This window comes from Anopheles funestus, chromosome 3RL (genome assembly GCF_943734845.2).
Source record: "Anopheles funestus chromosome 3RL, idAnoFuneDA-416_04, whole genome shotgun sequence".
NCBI classification, from domain to species: Eukaryota; Metazoa; Arthropoda; class Insecta; order Diptera; family Culicidae; genus Anopheles; species Anopheles funestus.
In genome coordinates, this window is record NC_064599.1 from 5,241,899 (window position 1) to 5,258,759 (window position 16,861).

General features: G+C 41.6%; 3 protein-coding genes across 13 annotated transcripts in view; 1 reads left to right on the forward strand and 2 right to left on the reverse strand.

Moving 5' to 3' along the window:
* Nucleotides 1-222: 222 nt before the first annotated feature.
* LOC125769943 (transcriptional repressor p66-beta) lies at nucleotides 223-10,614 on the reverse strand. 9 transcript variants are annotated; one of them, XM_049439020.1, is made up of 9 exons: nucleotides 10,329-10,614; nucleotides 8,188-9,137; nucleotides 7,874-8,084; nucleotides 7,596-7,697; nucleotides 6,636-6,740; nucleotides 6,328-6,562; nucleotides 5,290-6,168; nucleotides 5,101-5,214; nucleotides 223-4,945 (listed from the first exon to the last, which is right to left on the reverse strand). In XM_049439020.1, the coding sequence occupies exons 2-9, from the start codon at nucleotides 9,030-9,032 to the stop codon at nucleotides 4,806-4,808; spliced, it is 2,631 nt and encodes an 876-aa protein (XP_049294977.1). In that variant the 5' UTR covers nucleotides 9,033-9,137; nucleotides 10,329-10,614; the 3' UTR covers nucleotides 223-4,805. The 9 variants fall into 9 exon arrangements, with proteins under 9 accessions (XP_049294977.1, XP_049294974.1, XP_049294982.1 ...); XM_049439017.1 differs by having other exon boundaries at nucleotides 10,268-10,614; XM_049439025.1 differs by having other exon boundaries at nucleotides 6,364-6,562; nucleotides 10,242-10,614.
* A 177-nt stretch (nucleotides 10,615-10,791) lies between these two features.
* Nucleotides 10,792-11,935, forward strand: LOC125769957 (acireductone dioxygenase). The gene is made up of 4 exons (XM_049439049.1): nucleotides 10,792-11,137; nucleotides 11,210-11,415; nucleotides 11,486-11,582; nucleotides 11,648-11,935. Exons 1-4 carry the CDS (start codon nucleotides 11,015-11,017, stop codon nucleotides 11,771-11,773), a joined length of 552 nt encoding a protein of 183 aa, XP_049295006.1. The 5' UTR covers nucleotides 10,792-11,014; the 3' UTR covers nucleotides 11,774-11,935.
* A 65-nt stretch (nucleotides 11,936-12,000) lies between these two features.
* LOC125769942 (protein FAM13A) overlaps nucleotides 12,001-16,861 on the reverse strand; it is a 34,853-nt gene continuing 29,992 nt past the window's right edge. For all 3 annotated transcript variants that reach the window (XM_049439014.1, XM_049439015.1, XM_049439013.1), the window contains one exon: nucleotides 12,001-15,192. In XM_049439014.1, the coding sequence (XP_049294971.1) occupies nucleotides 14,497-15,192 (696 nt within the window). In that variant the 3' untranslated portion in view covers nucleotides 12,001-14,496. The remainder of the gene's footprint in view (nucleotides 15,193-16,861) is intronic.

The following is a 16,861-nucleotide window of genomic DNA, read 5'->3' on the forward strand; positions in this document are numbered from 1 at the left end:
GTATTTAAATTTTTAATTTTGCAAATAATTATAAAATAAAAATTATAAATCATTTAATGCGATTTCATGCAATATTTGTGTTCAGTACTTTTTTGCAAAAGGGGTTTAAATGTTGTAAAAATTCAACATAATGAAGATAATCAAACATTTAGTTATAATGCTTTCATTCTCAATATTCTCCTTGCTTTTAGTTGAAATAAAATAGCTTTTATTGTTTTCGTGTTTTCTTTTTACTGTTTTTATATTTATTATCGTTACTGATAATATAGCAAAATTGAAGTAATGTCGTGTCGGTTTATTTCTTTTAACATTTACTCCTGCACATGGCTTCTTTTGCTTGACGGTTACCACATGTTAGTGTTAGGATCGTTTCTTTTTTTTCGCACGCCAAAATGGGTGTAATATGATGCAGATTTTATATTTTACTCAATTTACTGTATAACATGTTTATGCTTTTAGAACAGAAAATAGCATAAAACAAACGAATAGAATTTAAAATCGAAAAATCAAATTTTTACGGCATTTTTAATAAATGTCGGAACCAACTGAACACAATATCGTAAAAAGAAACGATCGGTTGAACGAAACACAGGGAAATAATATTAAAATTTACGATAAATGTTTTAAATTTTTTAACAACAAATTGTTAACAAATCAGGCGAATATTACCGATGTGTTTGAGTTCAAAGATTTATCATTTCTCCCATTTTCAATAATTCTAAGATCATTGAAAATGAGATGAAATAATCGTGATCAATGGTTTTCCTTATATCAAGTGACACAAACATGTTATATGTTTTTCCGGGGAGCTGTTTTGTTGATTTTTTTTTCTTGTGTTACAGTTTGTATTTTTTTTCTTTTCTTTTGATTTATTCTACTTTTTCCTTTTACTCTTGTTACGAATTACACACGCACCTTTTCTGTTGTTCTGACGGTGTGTGTGTATATATCTTTCGATAACAAGTTGTCGGAAAATTGGAATCTGGTTCTCAAGCAAACAAAAAGAAAACACTTTTCGAGCTAATTTTTCTCCTTTTTTAACCTTACGACCAAATTCGTTTTTAGCCTAGACTTAAAAAATATTACTTAGAATTTCTTTGTAGATTTTTCCTGCTCTATCTCTTCCTCTTCTAACGCTCGCTAGTTTCCACTTTAGCACTCTTTCGCGTCTGCAATTGTTTCAATCTCTAGCCTTACAAGTTACTGGTGCATCAAACTGTTGTCACACTAGTCAATATTTTTCGTTTGTTTTATTGTTATTTGCCTAAAATATGTCTTAATTTTTGTTATACTTTTCCTTTCCCTTTACATTACACGCGCTTACTCATACTTTCTCATTTCTAAACTTTAACCTAGCTTAACTTTTTTTTCTCTGCTTTCTGGTCGCAAACCTGTCGACGCTTCTTTTTGCCAAAAGTCGATTTAGAAGTTTTTTTTTGGGAAAAAAATTATTCGCTCTGTTAGCTGCTACCATTTCCTGACCTAGAAATGTATCCTTTCCCGTTCTTGTTTTCTATCGTAATGTAATTGTATTGTGGCATCTGCCAGGATGGGATACACAACAAGGAAAAAAACAATACACCTACTAGTGCTGAAAGCTATTACGAAAACTCTGCATACGACAGTTTTAATATGTAAAATATAATTTGAACAAAAAACGAAACAATAAATTGCTTTTTTACACAAATACATTAACGCAAGCTAGTTTAAAATTATAACGTGGATTCCATAATCCTGTCTATAAGACATGAAACATGCCGTCAATGAGTGTGGTTCATTTACGCCACGAACCAATAGTGGAAGGTAATGTTTTCACTCACAGTTTGCCACACTCACTCGCGTCGTGTCAATCACGTGCCAAGTGATTCGTTAACTGAAAATCCCAGATCGTTGCATACATTCAAAAATTAAAAACCACCGCATAGCTCTTACTTAAGCTATCCATTTCCTCCATCCTCCAGTCAAACCGATCGTGCGTTCGTGTTCTCTGTTTAATTGAGCAAACAAAAGGTCCTGCCGCTACGGCATACGTTTAAGCAGGACGGGAAAAGTTTATCACAAATTTTGCAATGCAGAGACACGATTACGCACACGACGAAAGCGTGGTGTGGGTTTTAATTCGTTCCGCTTTCAGGCAGCTATACCATGCGTTTTTTTCTTTATCTGCTGCTGCGGGTTTGATCCTTTGTTTTATGTTTTTATTACTTGTTTATGATAGTTTATAAGTTGATTTATATTATATTTGGTAGTAAGTGTACGTGAAACGCGTCCATGATATCGCCTAACAGTGTATACGCGCATTAAATAGGAAATGATTCCCGCAAATGTAAACAGCTGACGAAAATCACAAAATACCGTCACAAATTGAAAATAGAAAAAAACGGGATTTGTTTTAGTGAATTCAGTTAACAAAATCAAACTATCTACCCTCACAGGAGTATTTTAACTAAACCAACGTACCGGGGCATGGGTATACGGTACAGAGATAGTTGGGTATAAAAACAACCGATAAGTTACGTCAATCATGCACGATGGGAATCACACAAATTAATAATATTTTGATTTTCTAACAAACCATTTTGTTAATCCAGTTGATTCAAAGATATAGGAGCTCAAGTTCATCATGGAAAATGATGGTACTGCTATAAACTGTAGAAATACGTTCTGTATTGATGATGATGTCCATTAATTATAATTTACTTAGGTACGTCTACTATCATATCATGATCCTTTCTGTTTGCAAAACAGCCTTTAAAGAAATCAGAACCAAACATCCAAAAACGTAATTTTTAATCAGAACTGATCTGCTATAACCTTAATTGATCTTGCTTTCATTCTTTCATTATGGAAAACGAATTCCAAGACATATCAAAGTCATGGGCTAGGGCTGGCAAGGCTATATTGGTAGGGTTTTACATAATAGAATTAGACGTCAACATATTTCTACATTTCGAGAATCTCGTAAGATAGCAATCGTCTCTTTATATCGTGGCTCTGCCGATTGGGCCATGCCTTTTGGTTCATTATGGAGGAATTAAAATATCCATAACTGAATCAGTCTAGCTAGACATGAACCTTAACCTTTTGTAAACTCGAGACATTGTATTCGCCGGGGATGACTCCTTTGGCAGTTGCAGATAATCATAGTAGAAGCAGTATGTTGGCATTTAATTCAAGCAGTTAAACCCATGTAAAACACCGCATGAAAAAAATCGTTTATATGATTTGACCCATACCAAATTATACCATGTTTTATGGTTACTGTTCTAGCACAGTTATTTAAAAATATATAACTGGCATCCAAAACATCAGAAACAAAAATACCATTTCCAAGTTGATGATGTGCATCATCGCTGCTGCTGCTGCTAATATAATCAATTACAAAGCACAGACTAGAGTGAAAGTATTGGGAGGGTGGGAAAGGATAACTCTTCTTTTTTATAATAACTGCACAAATGGACACAAAAATTAATCTGCTTCATTGCTAACATTCACACGCATTTCTCAGTGTGTCTGTGTGCCAATTCCTTTTTGTTTCATTTTATTTTTGCTGTAGCGCTAAACAAAATGTACACTACAGTGTAGAAGAAAGCCATTGCAAAAATGGTGCCTAATTATCATCCTAATAGTAGTAGTACTAGTATGTGTTTTGTGAACAAATATTCGTAGTGTAATATAGACTAAAACATTAAACACGGTGAAAGAAAAACCAAAGTACTGTTAAATTTATATCATTATCAAAAGGCAAAAATTGTGTCCACACAATGTAGCACCAACAATGGGGATCGGAAATTTGCGAATGGGGACACATTACAGATAGGACCCGAGATACACGGTACCTCTTGTAGTTCATGATAATGTTTCTTCAAAAAAAATGTCCTTCAAAAAATTGCCTAAAAAGTGGAATACATTACGAGTAGACAAGTTAATTGATTCTAAAACTGTCAATTTGAAACGATATTGATTGGATTGTAGTCGGGTGTATCTCGGGAATTACCTGTATGTCCTTCACACACACAGGAGTGTCCATCACGGTGCAGTTTTTGTTTTCCCTTATTCTGCTCTACAATCGTTATCGCCTAGCCTCTCTGTTGGCTGGCTTGATTTACCTAGAGCCGGACAGATGGGCTTGGTGTTAAGTCGTACGTTGCCGACTACTATACGATGGAACCTTAGAAATGTGATCCGATCGTTATAGTTTGTCTGTTTTTCTTCCCGTTTGGTCGTGGTGTGTAAGTGTTCTTCGAAACGAACAAACGCATTTGTTCACACTAGCCAAATTACCTAAATTACTGCTACTATCGTGTCTTAATTATCGTCAATTATAAAAATGATATAAAGTAAAAACATATAAAAACAAAAAGTGTAACTTACAACTAAAACAGCACTCACTATGTTATCATCGCCCATTAGCATTTAAAGCCAGAGTCAGTCTGCGGTGTGAAGCCTTCTCTCCTCGGACTTGTTTTCTGCTTGTGTTTCATGTTTTGCTCGACGACAAGGGTTTTTTTTCGAATTCTGTTGTCGACTGTTGGGCCTTTGTGGGCAAGCGAATATACACCGCCGCATGCAGCAAAACCGAAGGGGGTTTGTTATGCTGTGATGTGCTGAAGGATAGTGATACGGCAATGCTCGCAAAGTTATGTTTTGCACGATATTAAGTCACTTCCCTCATTTTGCACACTTCGTCCTAAGCCGCTTGGAGCATATGTGTATTGAAGGGACGGTGGCAGTATTTGCATGAACATCGTTGCCAGCAGCATTGGTACGCCGTTTGCTACATTCAATCGTATCGATGCATTTGCTTAAGATTTCCAGTTGTTCTGTCTACTGTTACTTGGTCCAGGGTTGGACTGTGATAGCATCTCTTGATACTGGCGTTGCAATTCCAACGCACGCTGCATTTCGGCGAGCGACGATCCTTTACCGGCTGCCGATAGTGATGCTGTTTTAGGAAGGAAAAGTAGTATTGTTAATAATCTACTAAATTACAGTGTTGTCTTGAGATTCTTGAATGTTTAAAGATTCAATCCTAATCATCAATCTGAATCCGATTCACTCAACAACTTTCAATAGTACACTCGAGGGTTTTAAGCTTACCAGCTGCTTGCGCCATCGCCAGCTGATAGGAGTATAGTAGAGGCGAAAATTGCATCATTTGCGCCTGTATGCTGTTCATGTTTAGATTACCAGCCTGTAGATTTTGTTGAAGTCCTGTGTATTAAAACCGAAAAACCAAATGCATTAGTTCAATCGTTACTAAACACTAACACTACGCTAACTACGTACTACCTCTGAACAGCTGCTGATGTAGTGCCTGCACGGCGGCAGCCGCTGCCGTTGAATTGCTTAGATTAGCCAAATTGCCCAGGCTGCCAAAGTTGCCAAGCGCACCAAGCTGTCCCAGACCGCCGAGCCCGGCCAGTGCGGTAAGCTGGGCGGCCGCTGCCTCGGCTGTCGCGTTCGCCGTTGCGCTGTGTCTGCTGGAACGCGAACTGGATGCGGGTGGCGGCGTCTGGTGTTGGTTCGGTGGTGTCGGCGTGGGTCGTGGCGTCGGTGTAGGAGTTTTCGATTTCGAGGGTGCCTGAGATTGCAGGTGTGCGGCGTGCAGCTGATGGAGATGGTGATGGCGACTCTGCTGTTGCTGCTGCTGCTGCTGTTCCTGCAGTTGTTGCAACTGTTGCTGTTGCAGCTGCTGCTGTAACTGCTGCTGTTGCTGCTGCTGTAGCTGCTGTTGCTGCAGCTGCTGGAGTTGAGCTTGCTGCTGCCGTAATTGCTCCTGTTGCTCCTTTTGACGCTGTTGCCGCTCCTGCCGTTCCTGCTGGGCGGCAGCGGCAGCAGCAGCTGCAGCGGCCGCTGCCGCCTGCTGTTGCTGCTGTTGCTGCTGCAGATGTTGCAGTGCTGCTTGCTGGGCTTGTGCCTGCTGTTGGGCTTGTTCCAGCTCGCGCAACTCTCGCTGCTCACGCAATCCGGGGGTAGACGACGGCGTGGGATGGATTTCGACCGGTGAGGGACTGCTCTGCGCAGCGAGTCGGGCTTCGATTTCCTGCTCCTGTTGCAGCGCCTTTACGAAGGCCGTCTTCAGACGGTTCGTGTGTTCCGCCTTGAGTGCCTTCTTCACGTTACTCGTCACGCACTGTTCGCAAATAACTTTAGGATCTTTGCCAACTGCAAGCAGAGATAGAGATAAAAGCACACAAAGATTTGTTAATGATAATTGTGTCCTGAAGCGCCCCGACGAATGGGGGCGCCTCCGTACATTAAAACCCATCCCCACGACAAGTTGGCGGGTACTGGGAGGTGACAAAAAAGGAAACAACACAAAACCTGGACTGTTCTGAAAAGTGGGATTTCCTCTTTTACCCTGTTTTTCCCATTTCCAGACGGGCGTAAAGTCGATCTTGCACTGCGCACACCGGTACGGTTGTTGCGGTGGGTTCGGTTTTTTGTCCTTCGTCAGATAGTCCACCACGTGCTCGAGCCCGAGCAGATACACGAATTCGATGTTGCTCGGGTTCGGCACAAAGTGCATCTCCGGTGGTGGCGGTTTCGGTGGTGGAATCTGTAGGAAACAATACGATAAGGTTAATAATTGTTTAAACTGGAGCAATCCACGCGAAAAAGGTTTATCTTACCTGAAGCAAAGTTTTCTCTAACTGCTTACGCAGTGCCAATTTAGCGGACGCCTGCCGTTGAGCTTGGCTTTGTGGATCCTCTCGGGTCGATTGGTCACGATCGCGCTGCAATTGGAGGAAAAAAGAAGGAAATAAGCAACGGGTAAGAATTTGAAAGAAAGAACTTAGTTCCCTATTATTGACGACCGCTTATCTTTTCATGACTCATTGGTGCTTATCAGCATAAACATGTATTTGCATGCATTGTATTAAACAAATAAGGAATTTCGTAGAAATGAAAAAATCTATTTCATGCAACAAAACTATTACAACTTTGTTACTATGCTTTGTTATAGAAATCAAATCAATGTTTTAACATCTTTGAAAATGTAGGGAAACTAAAAGACGATAACTATGTAAGAAAATAAATCATTAAATGGAAGGCATATTGCTCTAGCATATCCTTAAACCGTGTTCAGGAAGAACACTTAATTTAGTTAATTGAAATATGATGTTGTAAGCAAATATACACCAAAGATAAAAGCTGTGTCTAGAAATGCTTATAAGTTGCTTTCATTACTCAGAAATTCCTTCACGATCGTCAAAATGATTGCGACGATTCATTGAACGATTGCGTAGCATGTTATGGTACGAGAAACGAAACACTGCTGTACGGCAATGGTGACCCTAAAGCCATGATTGTCTGACATACCAATAGATAAGAAACCGTGTGTACGGTAATATGCTTCATCTAGTTCCTATACATGTTTTGGATTTTCTGGCAAAACGCTGATGATACACCGGATGATCCAACATCACACATTTCCGAGCATATCAACAATATACGCAGATGGTAAATTAATTAAACTTGACAAGCTACATTTGTTCCATACCATTAAATTATCAAATTAACACATATCGTTGTGAAATTTTGCAGTGATCAAACACCTCAATGTTGCACAAATCGATCGCGCGACTTACCTTCAGCGATACCGGTTCCACAGTCGTACAGCTTATTTGGGCCGGTATTGGTGGTGTTGGTGTGATGGATACCGAGCTACTGAGCTGCCCAAGATTCTGGCTCTAAAGACGCATAGCAATGGCAGGGAAAAAATGGGACAAAAAAAGAAAACAAAACCGATCAATCATATGTTAAAATTCGAGACGCAAATACACTACTATCATGCCCAGCAATCCCGATGGTAACAGAAACCAGACGCGACTGGACCGATTCAACTTTACATTCGCGATCGACTCACATTGCGCTGCTTCATGGCCGCGGTGGGCGCATTGGTCGGTGTGATTGTCACCGACGGCGTGATGATGAGGTTGGATGCGGCACGGCTCAACCCAATCGGCAACCGCTGTCCGGGACTGCTCGGTGTTAGTGTCGCACCACCCGGCAAGGATGGTCGTTGCGAAAGGGACACCTTCGGTACCGGAGTGATATTCAACGGTGAGCCTCGATTACTACAAAAGAGTTGTGAAATATGTTAACGAAAAAAAAAAACAATGGATGCTGATTAGCAATGCAGTTCTGTGACTAGCAAAGATGCGGTTGCTTTCGACTTACTTCACCGGATTGGAGATGGGTTTGGTGGAGGAAGAAGATTTCGAATGGGCTGGCAGTGGCACCGCATTGGTTGGCGTGACGCTTAGCGAACCCTTCGTCAGTGCGGCCGGGATCGAAGCGAGCGGGTTGGAGAGGTTCGTGTTGCTTGGTGTCACGATCAGGTTCTCCTTCATCATGACCTGCTGCGATTGTTTCAACTTTTTCAACAGCACCAGCTTTGTTTCTTCGCTACGAAGTTCCTCGCGCAGCTTGCGGAGACCTCGCTCCCGTTCGCAGATTTCGGCCGCCGTTAGCTCCTTGATTGGGTATACCGGTGGCATCTCCTCATCTTCGGATTCCGACAGCCCAGCGGTGACACTTCCACTGCCGCCACCACCGCCACCCCCACCACTTCCATTCTGTGATCGACCGTTCACCTTGGCCGGTAGCAGCACTATATCGGGCACTTCCGCGTACGATTTCACTTCCGTGCGAGGTCGCAGGACCCGTCGCCCGGGGATGGGAGATGTGTTGCCACTTTCACCACCGCCACCACCTCCACCGGTACTACCGCCACCACCACCACCACTAGTAGCACCTCCGATTCCGCCTCCTCCTCCTCCTCCTCCTCCACTGCTCGTTGACAGTGCATTTGGGCTGAGAGCACTACCACCTCCCCCACCACCGATGGGGTTGCTTCCGTGTGAGGAGGGCATGGGCGGCAGGGCGGGGGTGATGGTGAGTCCGGAATTTTTCGCCAGTGCACGCAAATCGCGTGCCGTGGCCGGTGTGATCGTGATCGAAGAGCGGCCGGAACCGAGGCTCAGATCCACCACGGCCGAATCGTCCACCTCCATACGTTCCATATCTTATCAAAAGCCCGCACAAACTTGTCACTTTTACACTTTTTCTGTTCTAACCCTAATCACTAAAACGTTTTTTTTTATACAATATTATATATACTTCGCCACCTGGTTGCGCAAATAGAAGAGCGGTAAGAAGAAGAGAAAGAAAACATAAATTTCCCGTTAAACAGACCACATCCACACACTGAACCGGGCTGCTGCACTCAGAGCTAACTGTGGGAAAGCCACACACATCGTATCGCACCGTGCACTTATTTCGTAGTTACCAAAAATTAACAATTCGTTTTTGTGTCACACAGCACACATTGGCTTTTGATTTTCCATTCATACTACCCCCGGTATCACCCACTTCTCTATCTCAATCAACCCCGTTAGCATAAACCACCACCACTATCTTTTCCCTTACAAAAAAAAACGCACGACGAGCGAGCTGCTGGTGTGACCAAGAACTACCATTATCCATCGCTTCACGCGCGCGCCCTCTATCTCTATCACACGAATTCTGCCAACAAATCACACGCAGCGAAAGGTGGAAGAGGAGCGAAGAGGAATTTGGAGGTGCATGATGGTAGACCCCGGAGAAGGATGCACAGAGGAGGAGGAGGAGGAGGACGAGAAGGGTTGAATGAGCGTTGAGGTTCTGCAATTACATAGTCACTATTATCGTCCACCGTCGCAATGGTTAGTTGCTTTCTCTCTCGTGCCTCGCGATCTGGCAGTTTTCACGAAACGTAAAATCGAACCGGAAAAAGCGTAGCCATCGCGATGACGAAAACGATTGCGATGGGATATTATCAATGAGCTAAAAAGAACAATACAATATGCAACTGTAAACACACAGCCACACACAAACACACGCACTGCACGCACCGTCGCTGGCGGGCGGCGGGATGTACGAGAGAGACCCTTCGCACCTATCCCTATACGCACCACTTTTCCGTATTTCTTACGCCATGATACTTTTCGGTTGTCAACTTTTCTAACCCCCGTACAGGGCACCCGTGTGCTCTAGATATCGACGAGACGTCGGAGATTCTTCCTTCCGCCCTTCGACCTTCCTTCTCATTCCTTCCGCACAACCCACTATCCGAGCACTGCACCGTTTTCGTGCGAGCCCTTTCGGTCACCGTGCTCGCGTACCACAACACTGCACACGCCTAAAAGCACACGGAAACGGTGCAAAAACGCACTACATGCAGTTATTATCACCTGGCCTAGCGTTGGTTTACACGTACGCTTTTCTTTCCAATAAAAATACACTTTACGGTGGAAGGCAAAAAAACACAGCGCACTCACTCTGCTTCTTCTCCTCTTTCATTCGGCGTGTTCAATAAACATTGCGCTTTGGAGCAGTACTGTATGCACCTTGGGTGTTATCTATTTGACAGCAACAAACTCACTTCAGCACGGTATTTGTGATTTGGGCACTTTTGTTCAGCAGAGGAATACAATTTTGTTTTATTTATTGCAGAAAACTGAATTAGAAATGCATTGTGCGATGACGCTAGAATGCGTAAAGGAAGTTAATTCTATTGGTAGAATCAGCTGTTAATCGATATGGCTACTGTCAGCAATCGAATTATCAAATAACCGACTTTTAGAAAAGTTCAATTTGTTATTTGGACATTATACCAGTTCTTTAGCGCAGCATCTTTATTCAATTTAGATTTTTGATAAAATTTGCCATTAAAATTTAGCATACGTTCTGAATTATATTACTCCACAGCGTAGTTAAATTATCATGAAAAAATAAACAAAATTACCTGCGAAGATCGAGTGATCAATGCTGTCACCGTTTTGTTTACGAAATAGGAAAACTGACAGCATTCTGATGTGTTCATGAATGTAAATTTTCCTTATCAACAGTGTATTTTTGGTAGCTTCAAAAAACAGGTTGAAACCTTTCATCATTCCATTATCAGTTATTAATCAAGTTGTGAAGTCATCTCCTGTGAGTTCAGTGAGTTTAATATAAAATCAGAATGGTACGCGCCTGGTTTATGGACAACGAACCGACCGATCAACGATTAGAACACCAGCTTGATCCGCCCAAGTTTCTAACGCTGGATGATCTTTACAAAAGCACCGGAGTGGAATATTTTAAAGTAAGCGAACTGAGATGCATCACACGGGAATTGATTAGCTAGGGAATAACATCGTTTGTCAAACTGTTTCAGATTAATGTTCCATCGTACGACACGGATGGAGTGCTGGCAAAGATCCGCAACGATCGTGGCTATTCGTATGAGGACGAAATCACTTGTTCCGAGGCGTGTTTGCCCGACTACGCGAACAAATTAAAGTCCTTTTTCACCGAGCATTTGCACACGGACGAAGAGATTCGTCTGGTTATGGACGGATCTGGATATTTCGATGTACGCAAGTAAGGCAATAAATTGGACGCGGAGAAGAGCGTATTACGGTACATGTCTAACAACAATCGCTCGTTTCAGCGGACCGGATGATGCATGGATACGGATTGAAGTTGTTGCTGGTGATTTGATTATCATTCCCAGTGGAATTTACCACCGTTTCACGCTGGATGCCAAGGTTAGAGCGGTCAAATAAATCATCTAATCATCATATCATCTTTAATGAAACACCTTTTTTTGCAGAATTACATCAAAGCGAAGCGATACTTTGTTGGAGAACCGGTCTGGTTGCCGTACAATCGTCCCGCTGATGAAATGGACTGTCGCAAGGAGTATTTGAAAAGATTGGAAACCGGATTTGTCGCATAATCTCAGCCGGGAAACTGAAACATCGTGCAGATCGTGGCTGCAATATAAACACATGAAAATTTTGTTAACACTTTGCTCAAGGTTATATGCCGATGAACAACAACCAGACAGCATCTAATGCAATATTAATGTTTCTTAATAAAATGTTACTCAAAACTATTACGTATAACTACTAAATTCGGATATTACTAATAATAAATGAAGCTTCATTGCGGAAAGGGAAATCATTTTAACCTTTCAATATTATGTCACACCATCGGGTTTATTCTTGTAGAACCGTTTTTCCAGTTTAACGTCCATACTTGTCCATACATCCGTAATAATGTTAATGCTTTACATACTATTTGTATTATCGTTCATACCTATTTCACATCCGCACATCCACTTCTTTCTACAAAGCCCCTTTTTCTCAGTTGGTTACTTCAATAAATCGTTCTTAGAGAACATCAATAGAACGATTCGTCCTGGTATCCGAGGCCGTTTCGCTTAGCTATCAAATCATCAATTCGTCCACATGTTCCGTCGAAAACTAACTGGTAGTGATCGTATCCTTCATAATCATAGTAATAATAATTGTAATTATATGTGTACTATGCTGAATGCCTTTTAAAGAGCTACAAAAACCATGCCATGCGGACACTAAATGTCTTGTTGCTTTTGCAAACGTAATTGCATCAATGTGTACCTTCAATTTATATATATATATGTGAGTGTATATATATATATATGTATATAATGTGTGAATCGTGGATCCTTTAAAGCGTTCCTTCGTATTTACTTAAGTTTTTATCCTCTCCTGAACTTATTACCCACTCGCTACGTACGTGTGTGTTTAGTATGTTGCGGTGATGTGTCCTTTAAGGGACAACTGGAGGAGACTTAGGTTTCGTATGCCGGAAGATAATAGATAGGGCTTTTTTGCCCTTGTGTGTGTGTTTTGTCGGTACAAAAAAAGGATTCACTATTCTTAAGTTCTTTCTCTGTCAAGCGAATAATAGACTTATTTTAACTATTGTTCTTAGTATCCATACACTATGGGCTCGAAGTAAGTAGGCTATTGTTTTTTGTTTTCCTTCTGCTGCTTCTAATCACACACTACACTGTCGCGATCAAGCGATCAAATCAAACCGTGACCGGGTATAAGATGAAAAGGGAATTAAACGATCCATTTGAAACATGGGTTTTCCGTGTCCTCTCACTAGCTAAACGTTTGCTGCTTTCATTAACTCCTTCTTCATAGCTACTGTTTACGATATTCCAAAGAAACAACCAAAATGTTGGAACAACATTATCGTCATTCACCACGTCATTCGGTACCACGCCTTTCGCAATCTTAATTTTGTAAATATGTGTATATAGGTTTTGTTTCTTCTTTGTTTCCGTTTTTTTTGTTGCATCACGAAGTAATCAATGTTTTTTTTTCATTATATGTTTACGTGCTTATCGTCGCACTTTTTGTGTTTTCGGCGTTCGTTTTTTTTGCTGTTTTGCTTCATTTTCTTTCTCCCTTTTGCTAGTTCTCAAATGTTTCTTATTGAGCTATAAAATGTATTTGTATTATTCTTTTGTATGTTTGTTGTATTTGTTTTACTCTTCCGCTTCTTTTGTTTATCTTCTGTGTATTTCTCTGTCACCCTCTTTTCATTCATGTTCCGTGTAATTCCCTTTTTATTGTGTAAGGGTTGCAGTGTTTTTGTACTGCTTCAGTGTGTGTTTACATACTAACAGTTTTAGTTTCCATTTTTGCTCTATTTGTATTTGTTTCAATGCTGCTGACCATTTTCTTTCTCCGTTTGGCCACTCAAAACGAGTACCAGTCTGTTTCGGAGTTATTTCTTCTTCTGCCTTAAACCTTTCGCACTTACATATTCGCAATCGTCCACTACACTCACGCACATACGCTCACTCTCGATCAGTGTATTTACTACTAACTGTGTATTTCTCTTTCAACCTTACCGTCTAATCTCCTACGGGTGTAAAAATACTTAACACAATGCAATAGTCTTTCTAATATTTCAGTAACAGTTAATAGACACCACGTGAAACGCAATAAATGAAACAGAAATGTAAACAAAACACTCATATTTTAAACACAAAAACGAAACAATATTCTTTAAAACCAACGCGCACTCACGATCGGCTGTATATTTAGAAAGTATCTTTCTCGCAGCGCATTTTCAATGCCATCTTTGATACACAATTTCTCATTCATTCTTTTTCTGCTCAGCGATAGGTAAAAGAGTGTAGATGTGGAAGGCAAACAATAAAAAAGTAAAACAATAAAGCATAACAATTTAACAATTTAATTAAAAGAAAGCAGAGTAAATAAAAATAAACTGCGCGCACAAGCGTATCATATCGCTAGCCACTATTCATAATAATGCAAAGATTCGTTATTTGATTAAGTTATCAGTTTAGAACGCGCTCTCCTATTCCTTCTTTTAGCCATCTTTTTATCTTTCCATCCATAAGGATCTTCCAGCACCGTATCAAAAAGATAGCACCATCCTACCATTCTAGGACTCAGAACGTAAAGAGTGATTTAGGAGCGGTCCTATTGCGACAGCTAGAGTGTGTGCACAAAGCACTAAGCGAATTAAAAAAGAATCCTTCGTTACTACCATGTCTTTGTCCGTTCACATTAACTTACGAAACAATAATACAACATCTGTTCAATCCCTCTAATGCTTTTAAAGGGCTTCCAGTACGTGCGTCACCGCCAGTTAGGCATGCATTTGCTTCTTGAAGAGCGCATCGATCAGTCGCAGTTTGGCCTTCTTCTGCTTGTAGAGAGCGTACGTATCTTCGATCGATTTGCGATCCGACTTCAGCATCTTGCGCCCGGTCGTTTCCTCGAACTGTTGCTCAAAGTCCTTGATCGTGCGGCGCAGCTCCTTCTTCTCCTCGCGTGTCGCATCGTAATGCTGCCACAGTTCATCCGGTGTCATCGAGTGAATGTTTTCCGTCGCGGAACTGCTGGTTGTGGTGGTGTTTGTCGTCGTCGTGGCCGTCCCTTCGGACTCGTCCGTCGCTGGGAGGGTGCTGCTGCTGGTGGTAGTTGTGTCCGCAGGTGATTGAATCATGGAGGTGGCCGACGGAGGGGAAATATCGGTGGACGGTGTCGTCGTACCGACGATCGCGAGCGCTTCATGCTCGAGAATGGTTGGCATCTGCGAATTGGCCACACCGCACGGGCCACTGATCGAGTTGGCACGGTTTACCAGCCGTTTGATAAGCCGGTAGCGGTCGTACAGGGGCCGGGCCGCGTCACGTTCCTCGCGGCTCGCCGGTCGACCGTACATCGATTCCAGATACAGTAGAGCACGCTGTACGGAGGCTTTCTCCTCCGTGAGCTGCTCGTTCGACAGAATTTCCAGATTTTCGCTACGGTGATCCGTGTCGCGTTTCTCCGTGAGGCGCTATAATAAAAAAATAAACACCAAGAGAGATTTAAGCCAACGATTCATTCACTATACTTGGAAAGGATTAATTGTGGATGGTATATGGAAATTGTATTATAAATGTATCTTGGGTAGATGAAGTAAGTCAAGAGCTATGTACATTGTACCATTAGTATGTTTACTAATTTACAACAAAACTAACAAATAGAAGGTGTGTCTTTGCCTTTTTATAGCGATTATTTAACCAAACCAAACCTACTAAAACAAAGTGCTTATCTGTTCCACGTAAAGGCATTTAGTACGATCGCACTGTTGACCTGAGTCGTCGTAATGATTCTGCCTCCGTCGTTAATAAATTCGCCCGCCCTTTTCAGAGCGATAAACGAGTTATCTCATCAAACCTTGTTTAACATCACATCATGCATTCTAGTGGCAGTTACACTAGAATGATGGTGGCGGTACTCAAACAGAAATAAGCTTGTGTCCATTATACCCTGTAGCTCGTATGGAAAGAGGCCCCTTTCGTACCCAAATAGGAAGAGTTTGTCATTTGAAGCGTATGCATGTGTTGTAGTTTTATTAGTGGCTTGGTCTTCCACCACGATTGAATTGATCTATTCATTCACAACGAAGCATCCCTCAACTTTCCGTTACAAGAGGAAAACGGAAGGTTCAAGGTTTGCTACAAATGGACAACTGATTGAACGAGTCAGAAAAGACAATATCCCGAACGGTCGCAGTTCTATTTTCAATTCCGTGCGCAACAATGACCGATCGGACAAGTTTCAGCTTCCGGCCGTTTGATATGCCCGTGGTAAACACGCCGGGTTGACCAATGGCCGATAACAATTCCTTCAAACCGAACCGAGGCACGTACCGCGCAGTGTAGTACCAGCCGTTACGACGATGAAGGCAACGGGCAACAACGACGACGACGAACAGAAACACCGACAACAGTGTAGGAGACATTCGGATACTTCCGTCAATGCTGTGCTTTCGTTTCACCCTTACGTATGTACCATCGTTGATTGTATTCGGTCAAAAGATCAACTGCAGCAAGTGAGAGAAGATTGATTTTCAATCGATAATAGATGCGACAGCATCATTGGCAGCTGGGCAAAACTGGTACACAAAACGTGTGCGCCTTTGTATGGGCTGGTAATAGAACCGGATGGACCGGCGCTAGTAGAGAGAGAGAGCGAGTAATTTAGAAGGAATTGAATAAAATATTCAACTGTATGGCTCAATGTCTATTCGCAACCAAGCAGTGCTGGAAGTGTATTGTTTCAATTGTCATTAGGTTTAAGACTTAATGTGCAGCGACTTAATATTTCCTTTTAAACATGATGACAAAAGTGCATAAACAGTGATGAGTTTGCTTCTGCTCGTAAATTTATATAGTCATAGACAACAATTGCTGGCAAAGAGGTTACAGTTTTAAATCACCAACCTCATAAAGTGCATAATTGAAACTACAAACACGTTACAATGAAATTGATCAATTTGTTTAAACAGCCGAGTCTTCAAACACCACGCAACAAGCCACGTGCACGAACAGCTCAATGCTCAAATCCAGAACTTGTCCATATTTGTTCAAAGCAGCTAGATGATAACCGAACGGTGCTAAACGATGTTAATGGGAGAACGGCCGTACCGTTCGATCATGTGAACGAACGATCATCAGCTA

Bases quoted from the DNA above. Each gene is read 5' to 3' on its own strand.
- LOC125769943 (XM_049439020.1), bottom strand. From the start codon at position 9,032: ATGGAACGTATGGAGGTGGACGATTCGGCCGTGGTGGATCTGAGCCTC. The intron at 7,698-7,873 runs GTGAGTCGATCG...ATGCGTCTTTAG, and splicing joins CGGCCATGAAGCAGCGCAAT to AGCCAGAATCTTGGGCAGCT. The intron at 6,741-7,595 runs GTAAGTCGCGCG...CTCCAATTGCAG, and splicing joins TGGAACCGGTATCGCTGAAG to CGCGATCGTGACCAATCGAC.
- LOC125769957 (XM_049439049.1), top strand. From the start codon at position 11,015: ATGGTACGCGCCTGGTTTATGGACAACGAACCGACCGATCAACGATTA. The intron at 11,138-11,209 runs GTAAGCGAACTG...AAACTGTTTCAG, and splicing joins CCGGAGTGGAATATTTTAAA to ATTAATGTTCCATCGTACGA. The intron at 11,416-11,485 runs GTAAGGCAATAA...CGCTCGTTTCAG, and splicing joins GGATATTTCGATGTACGCAA to CGGACCGGATGATGCATGGA.